Genomic DNA, 24,965 nt, shown 5'->3' with positions numbered 1-24,965 from the left:
ATTCTTGGTTTCCTTCTAGTAATGTAGCATTTACAAGTTCTCCTCATATCTGTGCAGATTTTTCTCCAGGTACTCCACTTTTCTTTCCATATCCAAAATAAAATGTGTTAACTGTGTATCGCTATCCAGCTAATGAAACTGGTCACCCATTCAAAGAGTGCAGTAACTTGGTCTCCAGTCTGTTCCCACGTCAAAGCACAACCATTTATTTGCTTTCTGGAGTTTCTGTGTTGGCTTTGGTGCTTAGAAAATGACAATCTGGTAGAATGTTATAATGTGGTAGTTTGAATACAAGAAAAAAAATGTCTTGTTTTCCAGTTTGTCATGAATCTGAAATATATATATAATTCTTAAGTCAATTATTTTTCACAGATTTACCAAGCCAAGGCTTCACTCAACTTTTAGCTTTAATGCCAGAGATGTAATTAAAGAATAGTGCATCTGTATGTATAAGGTAGTTATTTCAGTTAAGCAAGAGAGAAGTGCCAGCCCACCGCAGGGCACACACTAGGGACAATTTAGGATCGCCAATGCACCTAACCTGCATGTCTTTGGACTGTGGGAGGAAACCCACGCAGACACGGGGAGAACAGGCAAACTCCTCACAGGGAGGACCCGGGAAGCGAACCCAGGTCTTCTTACTGCGAGGCAGCAGGTATGGTAGTTCTGCTCACTAATGCTGTGTGGTCATTGAAGTGAATGAGAAGCTTAAACAAGGATAAATTTTGAGGTGCCAACCTGGCCGTCCCTGTTTCCTTGATGCTTTAAACAAAAATAACCCTCAATGGTGTGAAAATTAAACAAAAACTGATGCCACCAGAATATCGATGACTACTTCGTCTGCCATCAGTTGATTGAGGAGCTCCTTTGCGCTTATCGTTTGGGTAAGATGTGACTCCTCCTTCTGGGTGGTTGTACTTTTATGGCCCAGGGACCAGATGGGGCGGAGTCAGTTGCCCTTATTGGACGGTTTGTCTCTTCACTGTGGAGGCAGTACCCCCTCTCAGTCCTGGGTTGTATCACGTACCTGGGAGGAACCTTGAGGGTGACCCTCCCTCTGATGTATATGCATGACAGATGGTACCAGGGAGTGCACATCCAAATAAGAATCTCACTGTACTCTTTACAGGTAACAATAAGAATCCAATTAATCTATATCAACCTTGGAGGTGTATTTACCAGGCTATGAGATTAGATGTATTACATTTATTTATTTAATTTTTTTTAGATCAATCTAAATTGGAACAGGCCATTCAGCCCAACAAAGCTTGCCAGTCCTATTCACTTAATTCTCCTAAAATAACATCAAGTCGAGTTTTGAAAGTACCTAAAGTCATACTGTCTGCCACACTACTACTTTGATTATTCCAAGTGTCTGTGGTTCTCTGTGTGGGGGAAAAAAAACCTTCTAATGTTTGTGCTAAATGTACCATAAACACGTTTATAACTGTGCCCTATGTTCTTGATGAGCTAATTTTAAAGTCACAGTCTAAATCCACTGTACTAATGATCTTCATAATTTTAAACCCTTCAATCATATCTCCTCTTATCTTCTTTTGCTTAAACTGAAAAGGCTCAACTCTTCATCTTTCTTTGTAATTCATCCCCTGTAGCCCTGGAATCGGCCCAGTTGATCTTCTCTGGACCTTTTCTAGTGCTGCTATGTCCTTTTTGTAGCCTGGAGACCAAAACTGCACACAGAACACCAGATGAGGCCTCGCCAGTGTGTTCTAAAGCTTGAGCAGAACCTCCACACATCAAGGCACTATATAACTTGACATTCTGTTAGCCTTCTTAAAGATAACAACAGTAAAAGGTGTTTTTTTGTATGTTGTTCAAATGTACCGACAAAGTTGATGTCACAAAGCTGCATGTCATTGTAATAAGTGGAATGAGCATGTAAGTGCATATAGAAGTCGGCTTCTTTTGTTCTTCCCAAGTTGTAAATCTGAATGAAAATATTCTGTGATACCCATAAATCCACTGCTTTTAACTCCACAGGCTCAACATGATGTTGAAAAACAAGAAGGCAAGCATTATCAAGAATTCTTGGCTTTAAAATACAGAAGTCAGCTGGTGAATGGAACCAACTACTTGATCGAGGTAAACACATTTGCTCAGTGGTCTCTTGTGCATGTAGATGACTCTTTTCTGCAAGCTGTACAAATAGACTGACGGGCTTTCTGTTGTGTGTCATTCTGGTAGTACCAAATTCAAGGAAATATCTGATTTAATTCCCACAATTCTAGAGAATGAATTGGTTACAATATTCAAAGCTTCTATTTTTGGGATTTTGAATTCTTAGCTATAATTTTTAAAGTTTATTTTCAGGTACCACAAGGTATACATGAGTGTGATATTTTGCTCTCTCAGCATGAATAAGCTTGGTATTCCTATTGTAACCTCGCATGTTGGCCTTGCCGCACTTTTAATCTTATTCTGTGATTGCCATGCAGGTTCAAGTTGCACATAATGAATGCCTGCACCTGAAAATTCACCAGAGTCTGCCATGTTATGGAAATCAGACGAAGGTCACTGGTGTGCAGAAGAAGAAACCCAGTGATGAGCTCCATGTATTCTAATTTTGTCAAGGCAAAACAGATTATGATTGCATTGTGCTGTTTGCTGCATCTACCTTCTCAAAGTAAAATCATGATGGAAAAATCAATTTTTTTTGTGTAATTCATTTGACATCTTTCCTTGGGTTTATGTTCTGAAAATTGCTCCATAATGTGTAAACTGCATTGTACTCCCGAACGGCAATTGCATGATTTTTCAATGGCAGTTCACTTCTTGGGATTATTTTCGAATAAATGCAAAAAAAAAAAAAAAATGGGTAAATGGTTTCAGATGATTCATATCTAACAAACAACCCTGCAAGGCACGTAACATTTCAGCAACTGTCTTTCGGTCGTAGATCTACTCCTCACCAGGTACTTCACCACGCTCACCAAGGATCGGACATCTGTTTGACTTTGCTTTGCTGTTAATACTCCATTAAACACTCTGAGTACTCAGAGTGTAAATTTCATATGTGGTTCTGGTAATCCATATTACTAACCGAGAATGGTAAACCAGAAGGCATAGACCCAGGTACATGCCGATGGACGCAGGAATATAGTGCACAGGCGCCTAAAGCGTGCGTCTCATAAACCACAAGCGAAGTCTGATCCACTGCGAACGAAGGAGTCACGGCTCAAAAACGAAATAGCTTAACTAACGCCACACAGAAAAGGGGATTCTGCACTGCACCCCAGAGTCAAACGGAAGACACTACGGGGTCCGCAAAGGTCCACAAAGAGAGTACGAAAGGCGCAGGCGCCTACAACGCGCTCCTGAACTAAACGTCCACACTACACAGCATGGTCCGGGTAATAAGAATAAACAAACTCTCTGTATTAAATGTACGGCATCCTCACACGTCCAAACCATATAGCATATGTGAATCACATTACAGTGATGCATTATTAACAGTACAACCACAGAAAACGCTCCGTATTAACAGTAAGTACAATTATCCATATTACTAACGGTAGACTACGGATAACTAATAGAGTCACGGTCACGGCTCCAAAACGATCCAGCTCAACTAATGGAGCTACAAAAGCGAGCCCGCATGGATAAAAACAATAGACATAGGCGTCTACAACGTGCGTCTGAAACCGCAGAAGCAAAACTGTCTCGGCTCCAAAACCAAACAGCTCGACTAACGGAGCTACAAAAACAAGCCTGCATGGACAAATACAATGAACATAGACGCCTACAACATGTGTCTGAAATTGCGGAAGCAAAGCAGGCACGGGTTCAAAACAAAAGACCACAACTGACAGAGATACAAAAACGAGCCCGCCTGGATAAAATCAATGAATGCAGGCGCCTACAGCGCACGTCTGAAATGCCGCAAGCAAAGCAGGCACTGCTCCAAAAAGAAACATCTCAACTAACGGACATACAGAAGCAAGCCCGCCTGAATAAAATTAATGAACGTAGGCGCTTACAACGCGCCTCTCAAGCAGCAGTGTCAATAGATAAACGGCAAAGAAAGGAACGACAGACGGCCGATAAACAATTCCGCCAATTAGCTGAGAACGCATTCTGTAATGAGTCCACTATTAGTGAACATTCATTAGGATTAATGAATATACTTCCTTTGTTCGTCATCTACACCTTTACACTCCAATATATCTCATACATTCATCAATGTATTTCGGGTTACCCAACACCAGGGGTAGGCGAGCGAAGCGAGCAGGGGGCGGAGCCATATTGTTCAGTAAGAAAGGACAAAATAACAATCCTAAAAGAAAGCCATTTGGTTTGTAAATCTCAAATTTTGTCAATACTTTTATCAATTTTTGACTCCTTGCAGATATAAAATGGCAACATGCTACTCTCTGTGGCCAAGTTTCAGATAATCTCAAACAATCCTTGCGTATTAGATTTGTGAAAATCTTTTCAGGAGTCTGCACTTTAACTTTTAAATTAATTTAACTTTTTTCTTTGATTTTTGGTTTAGGTATTGGGGTGTGTCATTTGTTTTTATTTTTAGCTTTTGACCATTGTTTTGTTTTATGATCTTTTTTTCCTTTAGCTTTCATCTCTGGTCCTTCATGCTTATTTTGTTTCCTGTCTTTTCTTTCTGTGTCAGAACTTTAGTGATGGAGCAGTAGTTAAGACCACCAGTTAAAATCCTGGGTTCAATTCTCATGACTGAGGCCTCATTTATATAACTGTGTGATTTTTTTTTTTTTTTTTTTTTGAGAGTGAAAACATGGGCAATTTACCCTTTAAAAACTCCAATCAGCTTGTAATTATGTATTCATGAATGTGCTTCAAACTCTGTCCAGTTTCACCCTGAAAAACCATATATCCATCCCGCTATATCCTAACTACAGGGTTACGGGGGGTCTGCTGGAGCCAATCCCAGCCAACACAGGGCGCAAGGCAGGAAACAAACCCTGGGCAGTTTGCCAGCCCACCACAGACAACCATATACAGGGTGAGGCAGGAAAGGACGGACGACTTTGAAATGGCTAGAACTCACCACTAGGTGGAGTGACAGATGTGCGGTAGGTGGCGTTAGGTTCGCAAAGTCTTTTTTTATTTTCTTTTTAGTTGGAGCCGTGGATGATAGAACACCGCATTTTTGCGTACGACTGTTTTGTCAAGAACAACCAATCTATTACCACAGTTCAGCGTGAGTTTCGTTGCCATTTCAATATCCACAGCAATAAAGCTGTTCCCGCTCGTAACACTATCCTATGTTGAGTTAACGCTGTTTGTACACGAGGTATACTAATGAACAAAAGATCTCCAGGGGCTACACGAACAGCACATACCCCTGAAAATGTGTCAAGCGTACGACTAGCCCTGCTGCACAGTCCAAGTCGATCTGCTCGGAAGCATTCTTCTGAACTTGGCCTCAGTAATCGTTCGGTAAGGCGTATTTTGCATTTAAACCTGCATTTCCTCAAGGCACCTCAAGGCACATGTATACGAGCATAAGCCCCGTACATTGGAGGAACTGAAGGAAGCCATTCGCATGGAAGTCGCCCAAATCGACAGAGCAATGTCAAAGTTTGGAGGCCAACTTCCATGAACGCCTTCAGAAATGCATCAGCAATAACGGACACCACATGGGAGATGTTGTTTTCCACACTTGATTTTGTCAAATGCTATTTCAATATGAACTCAAATCTTTCAATAAATTTCTTTGTAAGAAAAAATTAACAATTTTGTGATTTTGTAAAAAACGTCTGTCCTTTCTGCCTCACCCTGTATGAACCATGCTAATCAACCTTATATATATGCAATCACAATGCTGCAGATCTTCACTGGCTGGTAGTGCAGCCACATGATGTAACTGATAGTACTTGACAGAAGTTCTTGTTTCTAATTTAGAGGTGCACAATGAACCTTTATTTTGTGGCCTATGTGTAGGTGTTAGCAACCAAGCACAGATATATTGAATGGTAGCATGTTACTACTTCTGTAAATGGCTTGAGCTATAGCTGCACCACGCCTAAAATGAAAAAAAAAAATCTAGATTGCTAGTCACCGGCGTAGTGTGTGTAATTGGAGATGATCTTTTATGCAGTATTATGCCAGAGCAGTCCGGATGATTGTCAGTCAATCACAAATGACTTGCATGTTAATAGAATGTTGCTGCTTACAGTTAACAAAAGCAGCTTCATTCTCGCTAGGTGCCTTTATTGCAATATGAGTGCACTGAGGTGCTCCGATTACATTACGAACACCAGACACTGGTGCAACCTGACTTTTTATATCGGTAACAGCATGTTGTCTTATGTGTATATGAACCCAAACATGAGAACTGGATGTAGCACTTTTTTGGTTGGTAGTACTAGGGTGTTGTACCATGTTAGCCATTATTGATGTAATGAGAAGTCAAGCAAAATTATCTCTTTTATTGGCAGATTACAATATACAAGCTTTCGAGGCAACTCATGCTCTTTCTTCAGCAAATATGTAATCAGCAGGTATGACTGAGTGAAGATTGCTTGAGATATTCACCCTGTGAAGTGACAACAGGTAATTTAAACTGACAAAGAAAAAACCAAAAAAATTCTTCAGTGCAATTACACAGCATTGGTACTCTTAAAAGGGAACTAAAATACAGTTTGTATATAATATTTATCACATTTGAGGTTTATTATGTTTATGACATTAATGCACATTTTAATAACAGCTTGGTGATATGAATTATGCATGTGAATCGTCATTTGTCTGATTTGGTTGCATTTTCCTACTTGAGCAATGGTGTCGTCATTTCCCAGTTTCTCCAAAATGTTGCGTACACATGGGTCAGAGTTGCTACAAATATTCTCCTGTTCCCTCATCGAGTTTTCTTTTATAAACCAAGATAATTGTGTGGGAAGTTGCGTACACACTTCTCTAGCCTCTGTCAGTGTGAAGTTTTTTTTTAATTAATCTGGAGATTAGAAGAGGCAAAATTTGATTACAGGACAAACAGGGCAATGAAAATTAACCACTGTCATACAGAAATTAACCTCTGAAAAGGATATAGGGTTTATGTTGACACATTTTCCATTGACTAAGCAATGTGCGGAAGCAATTGAAAAGGTAAATGAAATGTTAGTATGATCAGTTTATATCATAAAAACTGTTGAATTTAAGTCAAGGGACGTTATGCTGAAACTATATAATGCACTAGTAAGACCACATCTGTAATATTGTGAGTAGTTCTTGTCACCACAGTACAAGATAGAAATAGTAGCACTTGAAGCTGTGCAGAGGAGAGAAACCAATTGTATCATAAGAGATGTTCTACTTTGAGAGACTCCGCAAATTAAACTTGTTGAGTATAAGGGGGAAGGAAACTGTGTTGGGACCTATTATGGGTATTTAAAATTATTTAAGTCATTGATAAAGTAGATCCAGCAACATTTTTTTTGGCTTAGGGGTGAATCACGTACTCAAGAACATCAGTGGAAATTAAAGTGAAGTGCATTTAAAGCTGAAGCTAGGAAGCTCTTCTTTACGCAAAGAGTTGTGGGACTCTGGAACAAACTACTAAGACATGGAGCAGAAGCAGAAACCTTGATAACCTTTAAGAAGAATCTGGATGAGATATTGGGACAGCTTAGCTATTAGCTAAACAAACAAGCGTGTTGGATTGAATGGTCTCTTCTGGTTTGTCAAATTTCTTATATTTCTATGTTTAAGACAGTTTCTGTTATAAGAGTGTTACTTGTATGTATTATTGGTAACAAAGAAGAACATTGCAAGGAAGAAAATAGGTAAGTGTGACAATGTAGTGGTGAGTGAATGTTTAAAGCCAATGTGTGACAGCTGTAACAACTGGCATGAAATATGTGAGCTGCTAGTATGAACAACAGACACTTTGCTAAAACAAACAAAAGCAGAAGTGTAAGTTAAAAGTTAGGGCAGTTGTGATGGGACCCTAAAACATTGATGGATGACTTACCTGAGACTGATGAGAGCTCAGACAAAAAGTGAAAGTGCAAATGGGAACAAAAGAAGAAGAATGAAGGGAAGGAAAAAGATCAAGAACTTTTTTTTTTACATTATTCTTCACTGTATCATATTCCCTATGAAATTCTGAGGTCCATCAGATATTTCTACAATATGATGAAATGATAATTTGTCTGCAACTGCTAAGTAGGCCAACCTAAACAAACATTTTTCTAAGGTCTTCACATGTGAGGAATTTCAAGGGATGTTCAAAAAGTTTCTGCACTTTTCACTGTCCTGCTCCACTGACAGATTGAGAAGATCGTTCCTCCCCCAAACTATGCGACTCTTTAATTCCATCCGGGGGGGTAAACGTTAACATTTAACATTATACATAGTTATTGTCTGTTTTTCACCTGCATTATTATCATTCTTTAATATTATTTATTGTATCAGTATGCTGCTGCTGAAGAATGTGAATTTCCCATTGGGATTAATAAAGTATCTATCTATCTATCTATCTATCTATCTATCTATCTATCTATCTATCTATCTATCTATCTATCTATCTATCTATCTATTTTCATTGGAAATGGTGAAGGCAGGAGGAGTAGTAATTGGGCATAAAAAAGTTGGTATGACGCTGGGAAAATTACATCGCAAACGAAGGTGACTATGTAGAAAAGTGATCGAATTTGTTTTTGAAATTCTTAATAAATACAGTTAAAAAAAAGTGCGGAAACGTTTTGAACATCCCCTGTAGTAAGACTACGAAGGAAGCATTGAGGGATTTGGAAAATGTAAAGGTAGAAGTACTGCTTAAATTAAATAGGCTGAAATTGAACAAATCTCCAGGACCCGCTAATATTTATCCTTGAGTTCTTAAGAAGGTTAGCAAGTACAGATATAAGACCTTGACGTGCATTTCTCAACCTTTTAGTACTTACGACCTGAGTTTTCATAAGTTTTAATCGTGCCTCCCTAACATTTTTTTGAAACCCTAATAAAATTTATTCCTATATTTCTTGTTACCGATACACCGCTACAAGATTAAAATTTTCCTACGAATAATGAAATTATGCCACAAATGGCAACATTCGCACCCCCTTTTTTAATTACTTCTAGGGGGGCGCGCCTCACAGTATGAGAACCGCTGATGTATACAGTATGTTTAGGACTTAACTTTGGAATGGGGAAATTTCAAAAGACTAGAACATGGAAAATATTATTAAACACAAAGGGTGGTTGGGCAGATCCAAGCAACTATAGGCTACTAAACTTAACATGAATCACAGGTACAGTAAATTAATGGAAGGAATTAATAAGGGAAAATTGAGCACCACATGGCAAGAACAGGAGTTTTAGTGAACAGTCAGTATGGGTTCAGAGGGAGGTCATGTTTAACTAACATATTGAAATTTTATGAGGAAGTATCAAAACAGTATGGTCAAAGTGGAGCTTATGATATTATGTATCTTCACTTTCAGAAAGCATTTGATAAGGTGGCACATGAGAGGTTGGGCATCAAACTAAAAGAAGTGTGAGTTCAGGGTGATGTTTTTAGATGGGTGCAGAATTAGCTCAGACACAGGAAGCAGAGGGTGATGGTGTGAAGAACCTCATCAGAACTGGCCGATGTTAATAGTGGTGACCAGCAGGGGTCAGTGCTAGGGCCACTGCCATTTTTCATATATATAAATGATTTAGATAGGAATAGAAGTAACAAGCTGGTTATGTTTGCAGATGATACCAAGATACGTAGATTAGCAGATAATGTTGAATCCATTGAATCATTATCAAAGGGCTTGGCCAGCATACAGGCCTGGGAAGATTTGTGTCAGATGAAATTTAATGACATTAAATGTAAAGTATTTACACATAGGAAGTAAAAATGTTAGGTTTGAATACACAATAGGAGCTCTGAAAATCGAGAGAACATCTTATGAGAAGGATTTAGGAGTTGTAGTGGACTCGAAGCTATCAGCTTCCTAACAGTGTTCAGAAGCCATTAGAAAGGTTAACAGAATGTCATGTTATATAGCGCCTTGATGTGTGGAGTGCAAGTCACAGGAGATTCTGCTCAACACACTGGTGAGGCCTCATCTGGAGTCCTGGGTGCAGTTTTGGTTTCCAGGCTACAAAAGGACATAGCAGCACTAGAAAATGTCCAGAGAAGAGCGACTAGGCTGATTCCAGGGCTACAGGGGATGAGTTATGAGGAAAGATTAAAACTGCTGAGCCTTTACAGTTTAAGCAAAAGAAGATTAAGATGAGACCTGATTGAAGTGCTTAGAATTATGAAGGGAATTACTCCAGTGGATCAAGGCTGTTATTTTAAAATGAGGTCATCAAGAACACACTTGTTAAGGGTACATTTTGCACAAACATTAGGAAGTTTTTCTTACACAGAGAACCATAAACACTTGGGATAAGCTACCAAGTAGTGTGATAGACAGCAGAACTTTAGCGACCTTCAAAACTCAATGTTGTTTTAGAAGAATTAAGTTGATAGAACTAGTGAGCTTTGTTGGGCTGAATGGACTGTTCTCGTCTAGACTGATCTAATATTAAGAAAAATAACCAATGCTAGGATAGAATTTGATCTAGGATAAATAAATCAGATAGAAGGCAGAGGAGCTGATAATTTTGGTTGGGAATTGTTACCTCCAGTGTGTGAACTGAATAGTGGAGTCTCAGAAATGAGTGAAGAAAATGTGGAAATAAAACAAGAAATTGTATAAATGAAAGAGAAGCAAGTGCTTGTAAATTGTGAAGATGCTAGTATGACAGTGAACTTGATGGAAGAAAAATACACTGATTTAAAAGTTTTTGAATGAAAAAGGACAAGAGAAAAAAGGGTGTGCATTGGGCTGAGTTGAAGGAGCTAAATGCAGAGATGAATGAAGTTGTTACTGAAAAAAAGAAAGAGTAGCAGGCAGGAAAAGCTTTCAGACAGCTATTGTGACACAGAGAGCCCTATGTACAGTATATGTGGCTGGATAAGTGAGATTGAAGATATCCTCAACAATCTCGGTGCAGTGTAGTAAAGGTTGTGCAACATGTGACAGAAACAGGCCTGTCGGCACTTGTTTACAATGCGGACCATACAAGCAGCTTAGATTTGCAGAAGGAGATTCAGGAATGTAGAGTGGCCTGGGAGCACAGCTAGAGCACTTCATGCCAAGACAGCTTCACCTTTGTGAAGAAGCTAAATTGATGTCTGGATTGACAGACGGTAAAGTACATGTGCAGAGCAGAAAGAGGAAAGGACAAATTCAATAGACTTATTTAGAGAGTTTAACACATGGAAAAATTGGAGTGACCAGTTAGAGAAGTGGCTACGTTTTGTTTAAATGACAACACAGCTCATTTTTCCTGTTTCATCTGAAGGGCCAGAATTTGTCTGATTATGTGTGGAAAGACAGAGGGCACATTTATAGATTCAGCTGCCAGGACCTGACTGACCAGTTGGATTTGGCACTTGAAATTTAAAGAGGTTTTATCCCACAAATTCCAAGCCACAGTTTAACATAAAAAGAGACTCTTGTCTGTAGGGGGCACCACTGAAACGCCCCAGTCCCAAACACAACAGAACCACTACAAGTCCTGCTTTCAATTAATAATTTATTTTAACAAATACCTTCACACAGGTTATTTTTAATCATGCAGAAAAGCACAATCGCTTCTTCTTCCTTTTCTTTCACTTCTCCACGTGAGCTTCATCTCCCACCTCTCAACTCTGACTCCCTGCATGAGGCGGAACCGGGAGCACTTCTGGTGGCACTTCTAGGTCATATGGAAGCTATCTGAAATAGGGAGGTCTGCTTTTCACAGTCACCACATGTGGCACCTAAAGACCCCAACAGGGTTGCCCCCTTCCATATACCACAATTCCCATACAACCCTGGGCTCCACAGTCTGTCACTACCCTTTGAACTACGTTCTCCGTTAACTTCTTCCTCTACCTCCTTATCCATTCTCCTAACCACACTGTGTGCGCACCTCCTGTCTCTCTATGCAGTCATAAGCAACCAGAGCCTATCCTAAGAGATGCGTGCTCCCCTAAACACGCAGTAAATAGAAAACATTGTTAATATTTATTACAAGACATCACAATATTTTTGTAGGCAGAATCAGAAGATAAAGAGCTGCTCTTGGACACATAGATTTTTGAGTCTGAATTTAATTAAGCTTAGCCTGGAAAACTTCTCTTAGCAGTTGCTGTTGATACCAGTGATGGGACAGCAATTTTCAGCAATTCCAACAACGCTGGAAACTTCTTTACTTCTTCTTTAGGCTGCTTGTTCTGTTACCCCCATCACATGCATGTCCTCTATCACCACATCCATAAACCTTCTCTTAGGCCTTCCTCTTTTCCTCTTCCCAAGCAGCTCCATCCTTAGCATCCTTCTCCCAATATACCCAGCATCTCTCCTCTGTACATGTCCAAACCAATGCAATCTCGCCTCTCTGACTTTGTCTCCCAACTGTCCAACTTGAACTGACCCTCTAATGTCCTCATTTCTAATCCTGTCCATCCTCGTCACAACCAATGCAAATCTTAACATCTTTAACTCTGCCACCTCGAACTCTGTCTCCTGCTTTATGGTCAATGCCACCATCTCCAACCCATATAACATAGCTGATCTCACTACCGTCCTGTAGACCTTCCCTTTCACTCTTGCTGATATCTGTCTGTCACAAATCACTCCTGACACTCTTCTCCACCCACTCCACCTTGCCTGCACTCTCTTTTTCACCTTTCCTCCACAATCCCCATTACTCTGTACTGTTGATCCCAAGTATTTAAATTCATCCACCTTTGCTGATTCTACTCCCTACATCCTCACCATTCCACTGACCTCCCTCTCATTCACACACATGTATTCTGTCTTGTTCCTACTGACCTTCATTCCTCTCCTCTCTAGAGCATATCTCCACCTCTCCAGGGTCTCCTCAACCTGCTCCCTACTATCGTTGTAGATCACAATGTCATCAGCAAACATCATCGTCCACAGGGACTCCTGTCTAATGTCGTCTGTCAACCTGTCCATCACCATTGCAAATAGCATCAAACTCTTCATATATCTAGCATTGCAAGTGTATGTAGAATAAAGTACTCTCTGCTCTGTCAGGAGACCCAGCCCAACTGCATTGTGGTATAGCGGGTCCACTGCTCTAAACATATGGCCAGTTTTTAAATAAATAATCACTGAAGTACACAGGTACGGTATCGCCCATGTCCGTAATTGATGGTGGGAGCTGCTAACCTCCACACCTGTGCCACATCCCCATTATAAATAGGAGGAGTGTGAGTCCAGAGGGAAGGAGATAAAGGAAGGAAAACCAGATGAAAGAGAACGGAAAAGAGACGCAATGAGTTTAGGTTAAGGAGCAGGCAGATGGGGATGGTGCCTCAGAAGGCATGAGGATCATTCCTGCTGAGCAGCCTGGAGCAGGAGAGTGATCGCTGCATTCCGGGATGTCTTCTCACCGGGTGGAGCCTGGATTGGCAGTGGTGGGGGCAGGAGCAGGGTTCAGGCCATGGATCAGGTGGTGGGACACGGGCCATGTGTAATGGATATCTGCATCTGTTGGCGTATGTCTCTCCATTCTGCAAGGCCTAGGAAGGACAAGCCGGAGGGGCATAAGTTTGAAGAGGGAAGCACTGGGTAATGGAAGATTTTAAACACTCCTGGCAGTATTTTAACCTCGGTTTTTATAGAAATTATTTATTGACATTTTAACCTCCACTTCACTGTTTTTAATGGGAATATTTATTAACTTTTGGTTCACTGCACTATGGGCACTGTTTTGGTTTTGTTTGGTTTCTTTTAATAAAAGCACTTGGACACTTTTACACCATCCCTTTGCTACATGTGTGATTTGTCCCCGTTTGTCAGTTCATTCGGTTACATTACCGATGGTGTCGGGTTCAAGATGCTCCCAGAAGAGGAAGGAGCATGGAGCAGGACCTTTACAATTTTCACTTTACATGCTTCCACTGGGATCTCTCATTAGGAAACATCATGTTAATTTTCACTTGTATGCAGATGACACCCAGTTTATACATTTCATTTAGATCAAATGAAGTTTCTCTGATGTTGTCTTTAATTAGTTGTGTTAGTGAATTAAAGGAATGGATGGATGAGAACAACTTGTCTTTAAATACAGATAAAACAGTGATGTTAATTGTTGGAAGGAATGACGCTGATCACAACAATATTTTGTCATCATTCAACTCAGTTGGAATCCCAATTAATTTTACTGAATCAGCCCGCAATCTAGGAGTTATCTTTGGCTCTAGCATGTCATTTAAAGCACATATTAAAAAGTTGTCCAAAACGGTTAAGTTTAGGGCATTTCAAAATCCTCCTTTTAACATCTAAAGCATTAAATGGCCATGGTCTGGCTTACTTGTCTGAACTTATCATGACTTACAAACCAGAGCGCACATTAAGATCCCAGGATGCCGGTCTGCTTTGGATTCCAACGATTAATAAAATAACAATGGGAGGTTGAGATTTTAATTACAGGGCCCCTAAACTGTGGAATGGTCTGCTTGCTACTATAAGAGATGCCCCTTTGGTCTCAGCTTTAAAATCCCAGCTGAAGACTCACTACAGTACTTCAGTTTAGCATACCCTGACTAGAGCTGCTGATTAACTGTACAGACTGCATCTCTGTTGTTAGTCATTAGCACTAAAACATAAGTAACATTATAGTTATAATTTGTTACTAACCCTCACCTATTCTGTTTCTCTTCTCTGTACTCAAATGTGGCACTTGGTGCCACGGCCCACCTACCAAGTTGTTTTGCCTGCCTAAGTTAAAGTCATCCTTAATGGAGGATCACAGGAATCGTGGGGTAGGGGGTCTTTTCATCGGATTGGCTGACCCAGCGCTGTTTCAGCTGTGGAATGGCCAAATGGGGCAGGCAGCTTGATGGCTGAGGTCTCCAGGACTCTAAACAAATCCAAATCATATTATGGGATATTATCTACTGTCAAATTCTGCTCCGTACTTTTAAATTTTATTCTTATACTGTATTGAGGATTTGTTCTGTTCTGTGTATTGTATTGTATTGACCCCCTTCTTTTTGACACCCACTATACGCCCAGCCTACCTGGAAAGGGGTCTCTTTTTGAACTGCCTTTCCCAAGGTTTCTTCCATTTTTTTCCCTACAAGAGTTTTTTTTTGGAGTTTTTCCTTGTCTTCTTAGAGAGTCAAGGCTGGGGGGCTGTCAAGAGGCAGGGCCTGTTAAAGCCTCTGACTAAGAATGAGTGGGGTGGGGGCGAGACTGGCGGGGTGTGTGTGAAGGAGAAAAGAATGTGCAGAAAGCCAGAGAGATGTGCACGAGCGGCCCATGTAGCGGGTCTGGGCGCGGAAGAAACCATCGGACCATTCCTCAAATAGTGCTAAGCCCATTTCTCCATCTTCTGAGCACCTGGATCTTTACAATACTAACTGATTACGAGTTTCAAGCTATAAGCGCATTATGATGACCTGACTAAATCTGCTGTGCAGACTCTAGTTTTCTATTTTACTCATGACATGTATTTAATAATATAACATTTGTCCTAACGACCACTCTCTTTTAATTAAGGTTTCAGATTGGTTCTTAAGTGTTTTGCCATTTTTGGTTCCTAAAAGCTATTCACATTAAGGTTCCAGAAACAACCACAATTTATTTCGATCTGAAAAAAGGCTCCATAAAGTGAATAACTGCATGAATCGACGGTAACAGATTTGTGAAATACCAGTGGGTTATGATTTTAAATGGACTTTGGCTTCATACAATAATTCAGGTTTACTTAATCTGTTATTATCCTGCTAGTTGGCATACAATTAAACATTTCAGTTGTTTTTCTACATATTCGGAAGTGTTTCAAAGCACACTGAACCGACTTCATATGGAAAGAACCCCTTCCAGAATGAAAATGCTGCATTGTCATACAATAGTTCTATGAGGAACAGCACAACCCAGTAAAGGACCATACAATAACATTAAACAGCCAGAATTTTTAAGCATGCATGACCTTTATGGATCTTTTGGTGGGCAGTGGTTCAAAAGGGGAGAAGGGGCATAATCCTAGGTTAGTGCCCACTTTTATCTGTGTTTTTTAATGTTTGGGCACAGTGTTAGAAGCATTACAAACAATATCCACAAAATAGCAAAAAGTCTGTTTGTCCATTATTGTTAATTATGTTCAATTATCAAAAAGTGTGCTACACCTCCTCTGCACTGCATATAATTTATTTTCTTAATATAACAAATCTTAATAAGGCAAAATGGCAAATTAAAGAATTCTCGTCTAGTTACATGAAACACCAAATGGACCAGGACAGCAGGAGTTCACATTACAGCACGTCTACATTTTTTTTCCTCTATGAAGCCCCTATTGTGTCTCAAATTCTGTATTTTGGAAGCCACTAGAACTGATCCTTATATACCACTGATCCCTAGTCTTTATGTGCATTAGACCTTAACCAAGGAAGAGTAAATGTATGTGGGTATATTCAGTGCCCTCCTTAATATTGGAGACAAAGCTGGACTTTTTTCCTTGCTTTACCCCTCTGCTACACAGTATAAGTGGGTAAAGTGCACACTGCTGACTTTCACATAAGGGGATTTGCCATGTAGAAATGACAACACTTTTTGTATATGCCCCTCCTCCCTCATTTCAGGGCACTATAATGGTTGGCACACAGTAATGGCAGGTCTATTAAAGCCGTTGTCATATCTAGTTCCTTGTCACATATCCCTTGAATGCAATGACTGCTTGAAGTCTGCGACTCATACGCATCAGCCGGTGCTGAGGATCTTCTCTGGTGTTGCTATGCCAAGCCTCTCATGCAGCCATCTTCAGCTCCTGCTTGTTTTGGGGGCTTGTCCCCTTAAGGTTTCTGTTCAGCATATGGAAGGCCTGCGCAACTGGATTTAGGTGACTGGCTTGGCCATTCAAGAATTTTCCATTTTTTAGCTTTGAAAAACTCATGTGTTGCCTTAGCATTATCTTGTTGTGGGATGAAGTGCTGTCCGGTGAGTTTGGGGGCATTTAGTGGACCTTGTACACCTCAGAATTCATTGTGTCACCACCATCAACGGTGAAGATAAGTGTGTCAGGGTCTGTGGCAGCCATACATGCCCAAGTCATAACACCCCCCAGCACCATGTTTAACAAATGAGGTGGTATGTTTTGGATCTTGGGCAGTTTCTTTTCGACTCCACACTTAGCCCTTTCCATCACTCTGATGAAGGTTCATCTTTGTTTTGTCTGTACACAAGGCCTTTCTCCAGAATTAGAAGGCTTTTTTTAATTGCTTTTTTGCAACTGTAATCTGGCCATCCTGTTTTTGTGTTTAACAAATGGTTTATGTCTTGCAGTGTGTCTTCTGTATTTCTGTTCATGAAGTCTTCTGCTGATAGTTGTCTCTGACACACACACATCGGCCCCCTGAAGATTGTTTCTGATCTGTCAGGCAGGCGTTTGGGGCTTTTTCTTTACCACAGTGAGGATTCTTCTGTCATCAGCAGTGGAGGGCTGTCTTGGCCTACCAGTCCCATTGCGATTACAGCGCTCACCAGTGCATAATTTTTTCTTAATGACATTCCTGGAAGTTGATTTTGGTCATCCTAATGTTTTACCGATGTCTGGTTTTTCAGCCTCATAATGGCTTCTTTGACTGGCACAGGTCTTGTCCTCCTGTTGAACAATGACAACCACAGATTTCAAAGGGTAGAAGCAAGCCAAAGTATCATATGAAGCCATGAAACCCACCTGAGGAATCACAAACACCTGTGACACCAATTGTCCAAAACATTATGGTACTGAGAAATGGGAGGACCATGTAGAAAAAGTGTTGTCATTTCTATATGGTGTGACTGAAATGTAATTCAGATCCCCTTAAATGAAAGTCTGCAATGTGCACTTTAATCACAATGTCTGAATTGTTTGATTTGTAATTTTAAACTGTGGAGTAGAGGGCTAAATCAAGGAAAATGTGTCTTTGTCCCCAACGTTATGGGAGGCACCTTTTTATATTTACTGAGATCTTAGCATGGGAAAAAATCAATAGTACAATTTTGTCTTGTAGAAGTTGTCAGCTCTTGGGTATTTTATCCTTGAAGAGCTAATGTTTTGATAGATTGCAGTGACTTCATTGTTCTTATAGCTCTTCTAATAGTGTTGTCTTTCTAGGCAGAATCAGAATATCAGAGAGCTGTTCTCATCCACACAGATTTTTGAGTAGGAACTTAAGTAAACGTAGCCTAGAAAAACTTCTTTTAGCTGTTACTGTTGAAATGGATGATGGGGTATCAGTTTTCAGAAATTGTAATAGCTTTGAAATCAATCACATCCACCTTTTTAACATACCTAGCATTGCTTGGGTGCTACTCTTTCGGTGTGTGTTCGTAGAATGAAGTACTCTCAGCTCTGTTGGGAGATGCACCCCACGTGTGTTCAAATGGTTCTGCCATGTCCGTCTGTCTCTGTTCCTCTCTTAGGGAGACCCACACACAGACAGACAGATGAACCCTCACAGACACCTGCAGTTTTGCAATGCTTTGCTTGGCTGTAGTATATGTGAGTTGATGGGCAAAAATACTGTGCAGTGTGGAAAAACGGTATAGATCTCTAAAAACTTTATTAAAAGTACGGTGCACCTGAGCCAACTAGAAAAGTTGGTGTTATAAGTAAAGTGAATGTGTGAGTCTGCAGCACAGACATTACAACTATCCATCCATCCATTTTCCAACCCACTGAATCCGAACACAGGGTCACGGGGGTCTGCTGGAGCCAATCCCAGCCAACACAGGGCACAAGGCAGGAAACAATCCCGGGCAAGGTGCCAACCCACCGCAGGACATTACAACTAACATAAAATAAAACAACCAGTGCACCAATATTTATATATATTTTTTTAGAGTTAATAGTAATGATTATCAAAATCCTTTGGACAATATGGCGTTTAGAGAATTTCCCTTCTCTTAATAACACAGTTAATGGCTCATCCTTTTCACTAAATAAATGACATGTGACTTCTAAGTACACATCTAATATTAAGTGGTTAGAATCACTGCTGTGGCCTTTTGCCTCCTCTTTTTCCTCTTTAGATTTCTTTCCACCGTACTGTTTGTCAGGATGGAAGGATAAAGGTTTGATCTGAGATGCCAACAAACTCCCTAAATCTGACTTCATCCAGAATGGTGAATGGATGAGAATTCTTCACTATAATAATCACCAAAGCCTCATCAATCATGAAAATTCTGGTTCCTTCAATAAAATAAAATCCTGGCATGCTAATGTACTGTATATTATAATATGCAATAGCCTAAATTGTTATAAATACCATTTAATATTTTTTCTGAAAGTGAAAGGAGCTATAAAGTAGAGGAATACACACCACAGTAAGCTAGCTACCTGTTGAAAAATGAATGAATGAATAGAATGGCAGTAGGCCAGCACCTGAAGATCCAAGCTATGATGGAAAATCTTCATGGTCTGAACAGATGTGTCTCAGCATTACTGATGTTTTATTAATATATTAGCTGTGCTACCCTTCTAAGTCATATTGAAATCTAATTAATTTTTGCATTGCACCATCTATTGGAAAGAATTTTGCAATTCATGTAGTAATAAAATGCATTCTCACAAATGTTTGTGATGTGCCATCTGTTGGAATGACAAATGCAATGCATATGTCTCTTTAATATTGTATTTTTGTAGAATTTGTAAAAGTAGTGTCATGGTGGAATGATACAGACAGGCATGAAAATGAAACAAAAACTGATGCCACCAGAATAACGTGGCCAGAATAATGATGATATCTTTGTCTTCCATCAGGTGGTTGAGGAGCTGCTTTGCTCTTGTTGCTTGGGTAAGATGTGACTCCTCCTTCTGGGTGATCGTGCTATTAGGCCCAGGGACTGGATGGGGCAGAGAGACGGTTGCCCTTATTTGTCTCTGCATTGAGAAGGAAGAACAAGACAAGATGGTTCTTGGCAGTGCCTCCTCTCAGTCCAGGGTGGTATCACATATCTTGGAAAAACTTGGAGGGTGACCCTCTGACGCCTGTGAGTGCTAAAGTCGAAAAAACAACGGGATAAACACCAATTTAAAATAAAAGCAATTTCTTTAATATTTATTCTTGGTGAAAGATGGTGAAACCCCCCCCCCCCCCTCCCCCCAGCTAACTGATTTGAGTTTTGGGCAGACTCGAAAAAGAAAAAACTGTTCACCCTTTTATCACCTAGCTTGCTCATTAGCCAAAGAGAGAACAGAAAAAATATAACAGTTCAATTTGAGGTCATCCATAAATATTAGGGGACATCTTAATTTATGACATAGGAGTACAGAAAAACAAAGCAGTACCAGGCGCCTACATTATTTAAAGAATGTAACCTTCTCAGTACCCACACAAACCCATTTTAAGCAGTTTTCTTAAAGTTCATTGCATTAGTTATAAAGAGATTACATTCTTATAATTTTTATATCTTCACTAGATTATATTTGTTTGATTAGATTAATAATCCTTATTTATTAATTCATAAGTGACTTGTTTTCATTTCACATAGAAGAATTAGATCAGTCTCATATTCTGTGCATAAACATAATTCCTTTCCTACCTAAATGCAGATAAAATCATATAGAAGTATAAAATCATATAGTTCTCTGCAGCATTATTAATACAAAATACAGTCTTTGGTATTTTGTGAATTAAATACTTATAATCATCTGCGGTGGGCTAGCACACTGCCCGGGGTCTGCTTCCTGCCTTGCGCCCTGTGTTGGCTGGGATTGGCTCCAGCAGACCCCCGCAAACCTGCATTCAGGACACAGCAGGTTGGACAATGGATGGATAGATGGATACTTATAATCATTACAGTTAATAATGTTTTTTCTGCTTTCTCAGTTCCCTCCTTTGCACATAAAATGTGCACATTAAACGATAAGACCCAGTCATCGGGTGCAGTATCATCATATTCAGAAGGAGGTGAAGATTCCGGAAGTAAAGGGTTGTAATTGGGGTCCTGGGAATTGTGGGCATGGAGAAAATAAGCTTTTGTGAGAGAGGTGTCAATGAGCCTCTGTAGGAGGCCGCGAATACAGGGGATGAGGCAGCCGTCACACACACATATTTTTCAGGCTTAGTCCATTGTTCATGTCTGCCGGTTTCACAAAAAGCGACAGCACAAAAGTCAATCTGGAATGAAGTGGTCTTCCCTACTTGGAAAGTTAGTGTAGGAAGGCCCCCATGAGTTTATTGTCCCGTGTTGGAGGGGACAGAAAAAGTTATTAACAGCAAGACTAAGAATGCCATTTTTGCAATGTGAGATGTTGATCCAGGCAGGAAGTCCGTCAACTTTAACGACATGAGGTGTAGATAACAGCACCTGGAATGGTCCCCTCCAGCGAGGTTGATGCCAATGTTTCCTTCGGATGTCTCTGACCAGTATCCAGGTTCCAAGGGGATCTGGAACTCCATCAGTGGGGTACCGGTCCACCAAGCCTGGTTAACTTGTTTGTGGACTTCCTTCAGGGAGGCTCGGAGACCTGTAAGACTGGAGAGAAGATCATTGTCCACAGTATGCAAAGTGACATTTCCGATAACCATGCCAATGGGCATGGGACGTCCAGTTAAAATTTCGAATGGCGACAGTCCCAACTGCCAATGTGTCCTTCCTCTCAACCCCATCAAGGCCAGGGGCAGAGCATCTGGCCAGGTTAAGTTCGTCTGCTCACAGATTTTTGCCAATTTTAATTTTAGGGTGCCATCGCACCTTTCTTCAATACCTCCACTTTGGGGATGGTATTTGCAGTAATAATATACATTTATCTGGAGCCAAGTAGTCAGCTCATTTATTACAGAATTCACAAAATGGGTACTGTTATCAGTCTGCAGTTTCTGTGGTATTCCCCATATTGGAATGCTTTCTTTTATTAAAGCTTTAGCCACAGTTTTTGCATCTGCATGTTTAGATGGAAAAGCCTCTACCCACCGGGAGAACACATCGACAATCACAAGGCAATATCGATATCCTTTGGACGGCATTAGTTCAATGAAGTCCATTTGAAGATGCTCAGATGGACCCACTGGTTTCGGGGTAATGACAGGACTTACCTGAGTTCCTTTGCCTATATTATACCTTTGCCATAGGGCACACTGTCGGCAGAATTGTTCAGCATATGCAGAGAACCCTGTGGTTTCCCAATGTCGCTCAACATCCTGTGTCATAGCGTCTTTTCCTACGTGATCCAGGCCATGTACAATTTTTACCATTCCTGGAAAAGAAGCCTTTGGAAGGAAAGGTTTGTTAGCTTGCTTATGGGTCCAGACCCCATCAGAGAGGAATCCTTCTTAGGACCACTTTATCCTTTCTCGGTCAGTGGCAGCGCACTGTAAAGAAATAATTTGATTATCAGGGTCTTTGTCATCCTTCTGTTGGAATAAAGAGACTGGTGTGTTATTATTGGCGGCCTGTTTAGCAAAATGATCAGCCAGTTCGTTTCCTAGACTGACTGGGTCTCGTTTCCCAGTATGGGCTTGGCATTTAACTATTTCCAGGTTTGATGGGTTTGTTATAGCTTTGAGAAGGGATTCCACTAATTTCTGATGTTGTATGGGCTTACCAGTACTGGTTTTGAATCCTCTTCATTTCCAGAATGCCCCATGATCATGGCAGACTCCAAAGGCATATCTGGAATCTGTGTAAATGGTTATGACCTTCCTTTCAGACAACTGGCAAGCTCATGTGAGAGCTATTAGCTCAGCTGCTTGTGTGCTTAAACTAGAAGAGATTCGATTTGCTTAAAGTAAGTGGTCTCCTTTGACCACTGCGTATCTGGTGGAGAGTGTCCCGTTGTCCAATCTCAAGGAACAGCCATCCACATAAAATCCTTCTCCAGTTTGTAATGGAGTTTCCTGGAGATCCAGCCTGGGTTTCAGGACCTTTGTTATCTCATCATGGCAGTTGTGTGGTTCCCCCTCTTCCTCAGTGGGGAGCAGGAAGGCCGGATTCAAAATTAAGCATCTTTCAATAGTGACATTTGACAGGGTACAGAGTACATTTTGATAGTGCATTGCCCTTACAGTAGTGAGATGTGAAGGTTTTTTTGCCTGGGCTATGATGGAGTGAACAGTGTGAGGCACTTTTACTGTCAGGGGACTCATAAGTCACCTGGAAAAGTCCTCTCCACTTGGGCTGGTGCCAATGTTTTCACTGGGTGTCCCTAATGAGAGCCCAAGTCCCAACTGGTATAGAAATTTACGTTTCAGGTAAATTTATATACTCCACCATCCCTCCACTCTGTGGATGATACTTGCCATAGTGGTGGACATCAATCTACAGCCACTGACTCAGTTCTTGTAACAGAGTATTTACTTGCAATTTTCTGAGGCTAACCCCAAATGTGGGATAATTTTTTTTTTTTAATTAGCACTTTGGCAACTGACTTGGCATCTGCGTGCCAGCATGGGAAAGCCTCCACCCAGCGTGAGAAAATGTAGATGATTACTAAGTAATGTTTATACCCATGAGACGGGGTTAGTTAAAAAAATCTATCTGCAGAAGTTCAAAGGGCCCTCTGGCATTTGGTGTTACAGCCAGACTTACCTGCAAGTCTTTTCCTACATTAAATTTTTGGCATAGTGTACACCTCTTACAGAACTGATCAGCAAAGTTAGAAAAACCTCGGGCGTGACAGGATTGTTGCACCTGTGCCATCATTGCGTCTTTTGGAAGGGTGGGCCATCAAGTCTTGTCTATACAAGTTCACTGGGCATTAGAGGGCTGATATATTTTATTGTATTTTTATTTTATTAATTTTTATTGTAATCATTCCATACAAACAGATCAATTTATAACCCAACAAATTTGAAGACAAATCAAACCCCACCCCTGAGAAGGAGAGCTTAGCTAAAGGAAAATTGCTTAAGGCTTTTTAATAAGGCAACATTAAACAAAAGAAAGGGAGAAGTAAATATCTATATAAATAAGAGATGGAGAAGGGAGTTAAATGCAATAATAGTTATTTCTCTTATTCTAAAATAATATTGATTAAATCCTGCGAGGTTTTGAAAAAATTTTGTACAGATCCTCTAACTGAGAATTTGATTTTTTCCAATGTCAAATAATATAAAACATCGGTTTCCCACTGACTTATAAGAGGAGAATTAGGATTCTTCCAATTTAACAAAATAAGTCTGCGTGCCAAAAGTGTAGTGAATGCAATCACAGTTTGCTTGTCCTTCTCCAATTCCAGTCCATCTGGAAGGACACCAAACACAGCTGTTAATGGGTTAGGAGGGATTGTGATACCAAGGCTGTCTGAGAGGCACTTAAAAATTTTTGTCCAAAATGATGTTAGTTTGGTGCAGGCCCAGAACATGTGACCCAGTGAGGCAGGAGCTTGGTTGCAGCGCTCGCAGGTTGGATCCTGGCCTGGAAACATTTTGGACAGTTTTAAGCGAGACAGATGAGCTCGATATATAATTTTTAGTTGAATAATTCTATGCTTTTCGCATATAGAACTCGAGTGAATTCTCTGCTTTGCTACCTTCCACTCCTTTTCTGATATATTGATTAAGAGATCTTCTTCCCAATGTCTTCTTGGATCTTTGAAAGGTAGGGACTCTAATAAGATTTTATATAATGTGTAAATAGTGTTTATTTCCTCGAAATTGAGCAGTATTTTTTCCAGGATTGTGGAGGGTGCAAGGTGGGGGAAATCGGGCAATTTCTGTTTAACAAAATTTCTAATTTGAAGATAGTAAAAGAAATGTGTAGCTGGGAGGTTGAATTTTGAACGCAATTGTTCAAAAGATGTAAATATGTTGTCTATATAAAGATCTCTGAGCATTTTAATTCCAAAACTTTTCCAGGTATTAAAAACTGGATATACTTGCGAAGGTTGAAAGAGGTGGTTCTCTTGCAGAGGTGCCACTGATAAAAGATTTTCCATCTTAAAATGCTTCCTAATTTGGTTCCATATTCTGAGTGAGTAAA

The 24,965-nt window shown here is 40.3% G+C and overlaps 1 protein-coding gene across 3 annotated transcripts in view; it reads left to right on the top strand.

The window, feature by feature from the left end:
• Nucleotides 1–2,668, top strand: part of LOC114664714 (cystatin-B-like) — a 99,144-nt gene extending 96,476 nt beyond the window's left edge. For all 3 annotated transcript variants that reach the window (XM_028818940.2, XM_051927783.1, XM_028818949.2), the window contains exons 2-3: nucleotides 2,002–2,103; nucleotides 2,457–2,668. In XM_028818940.2, the coding sequence (XP_028674773.1) occupies nucleotides 2,002–2,103; nucleotides 2,457–2,582 (228 nt within the window). In that variant the 3' untranslated portion in view covers nucleotides 2,583–2,668. The remainder of the gene's footprint in view (nucleotides 1–2,001; nucleotides 2,104–2,456) is intronic.
• Nucleotides 2,669–24,965: the final 22,297 nt, after the last annotated feature.

This window comes from Erpetoichthys calabaricus, chromosome 1 (assembly GCF_900747795.2).
Source record: "Erpetoichthys calabaricus chromosome 1, fErpCal1.3, whole genome shotgun sequence".
Classification (NCBI taxonomy): Eukaryota; Metazoa; Chordata; class Cladistia; order Polypteriformes; family Polypteridae; genus Erpetoichthys; species Erpetoichthys calabaricus.
The sequence above is the reverse complement of the archived record's forward strand: the minus strand, read 5'-3'. Positions and strand labels throughout refer to the sequence as shown.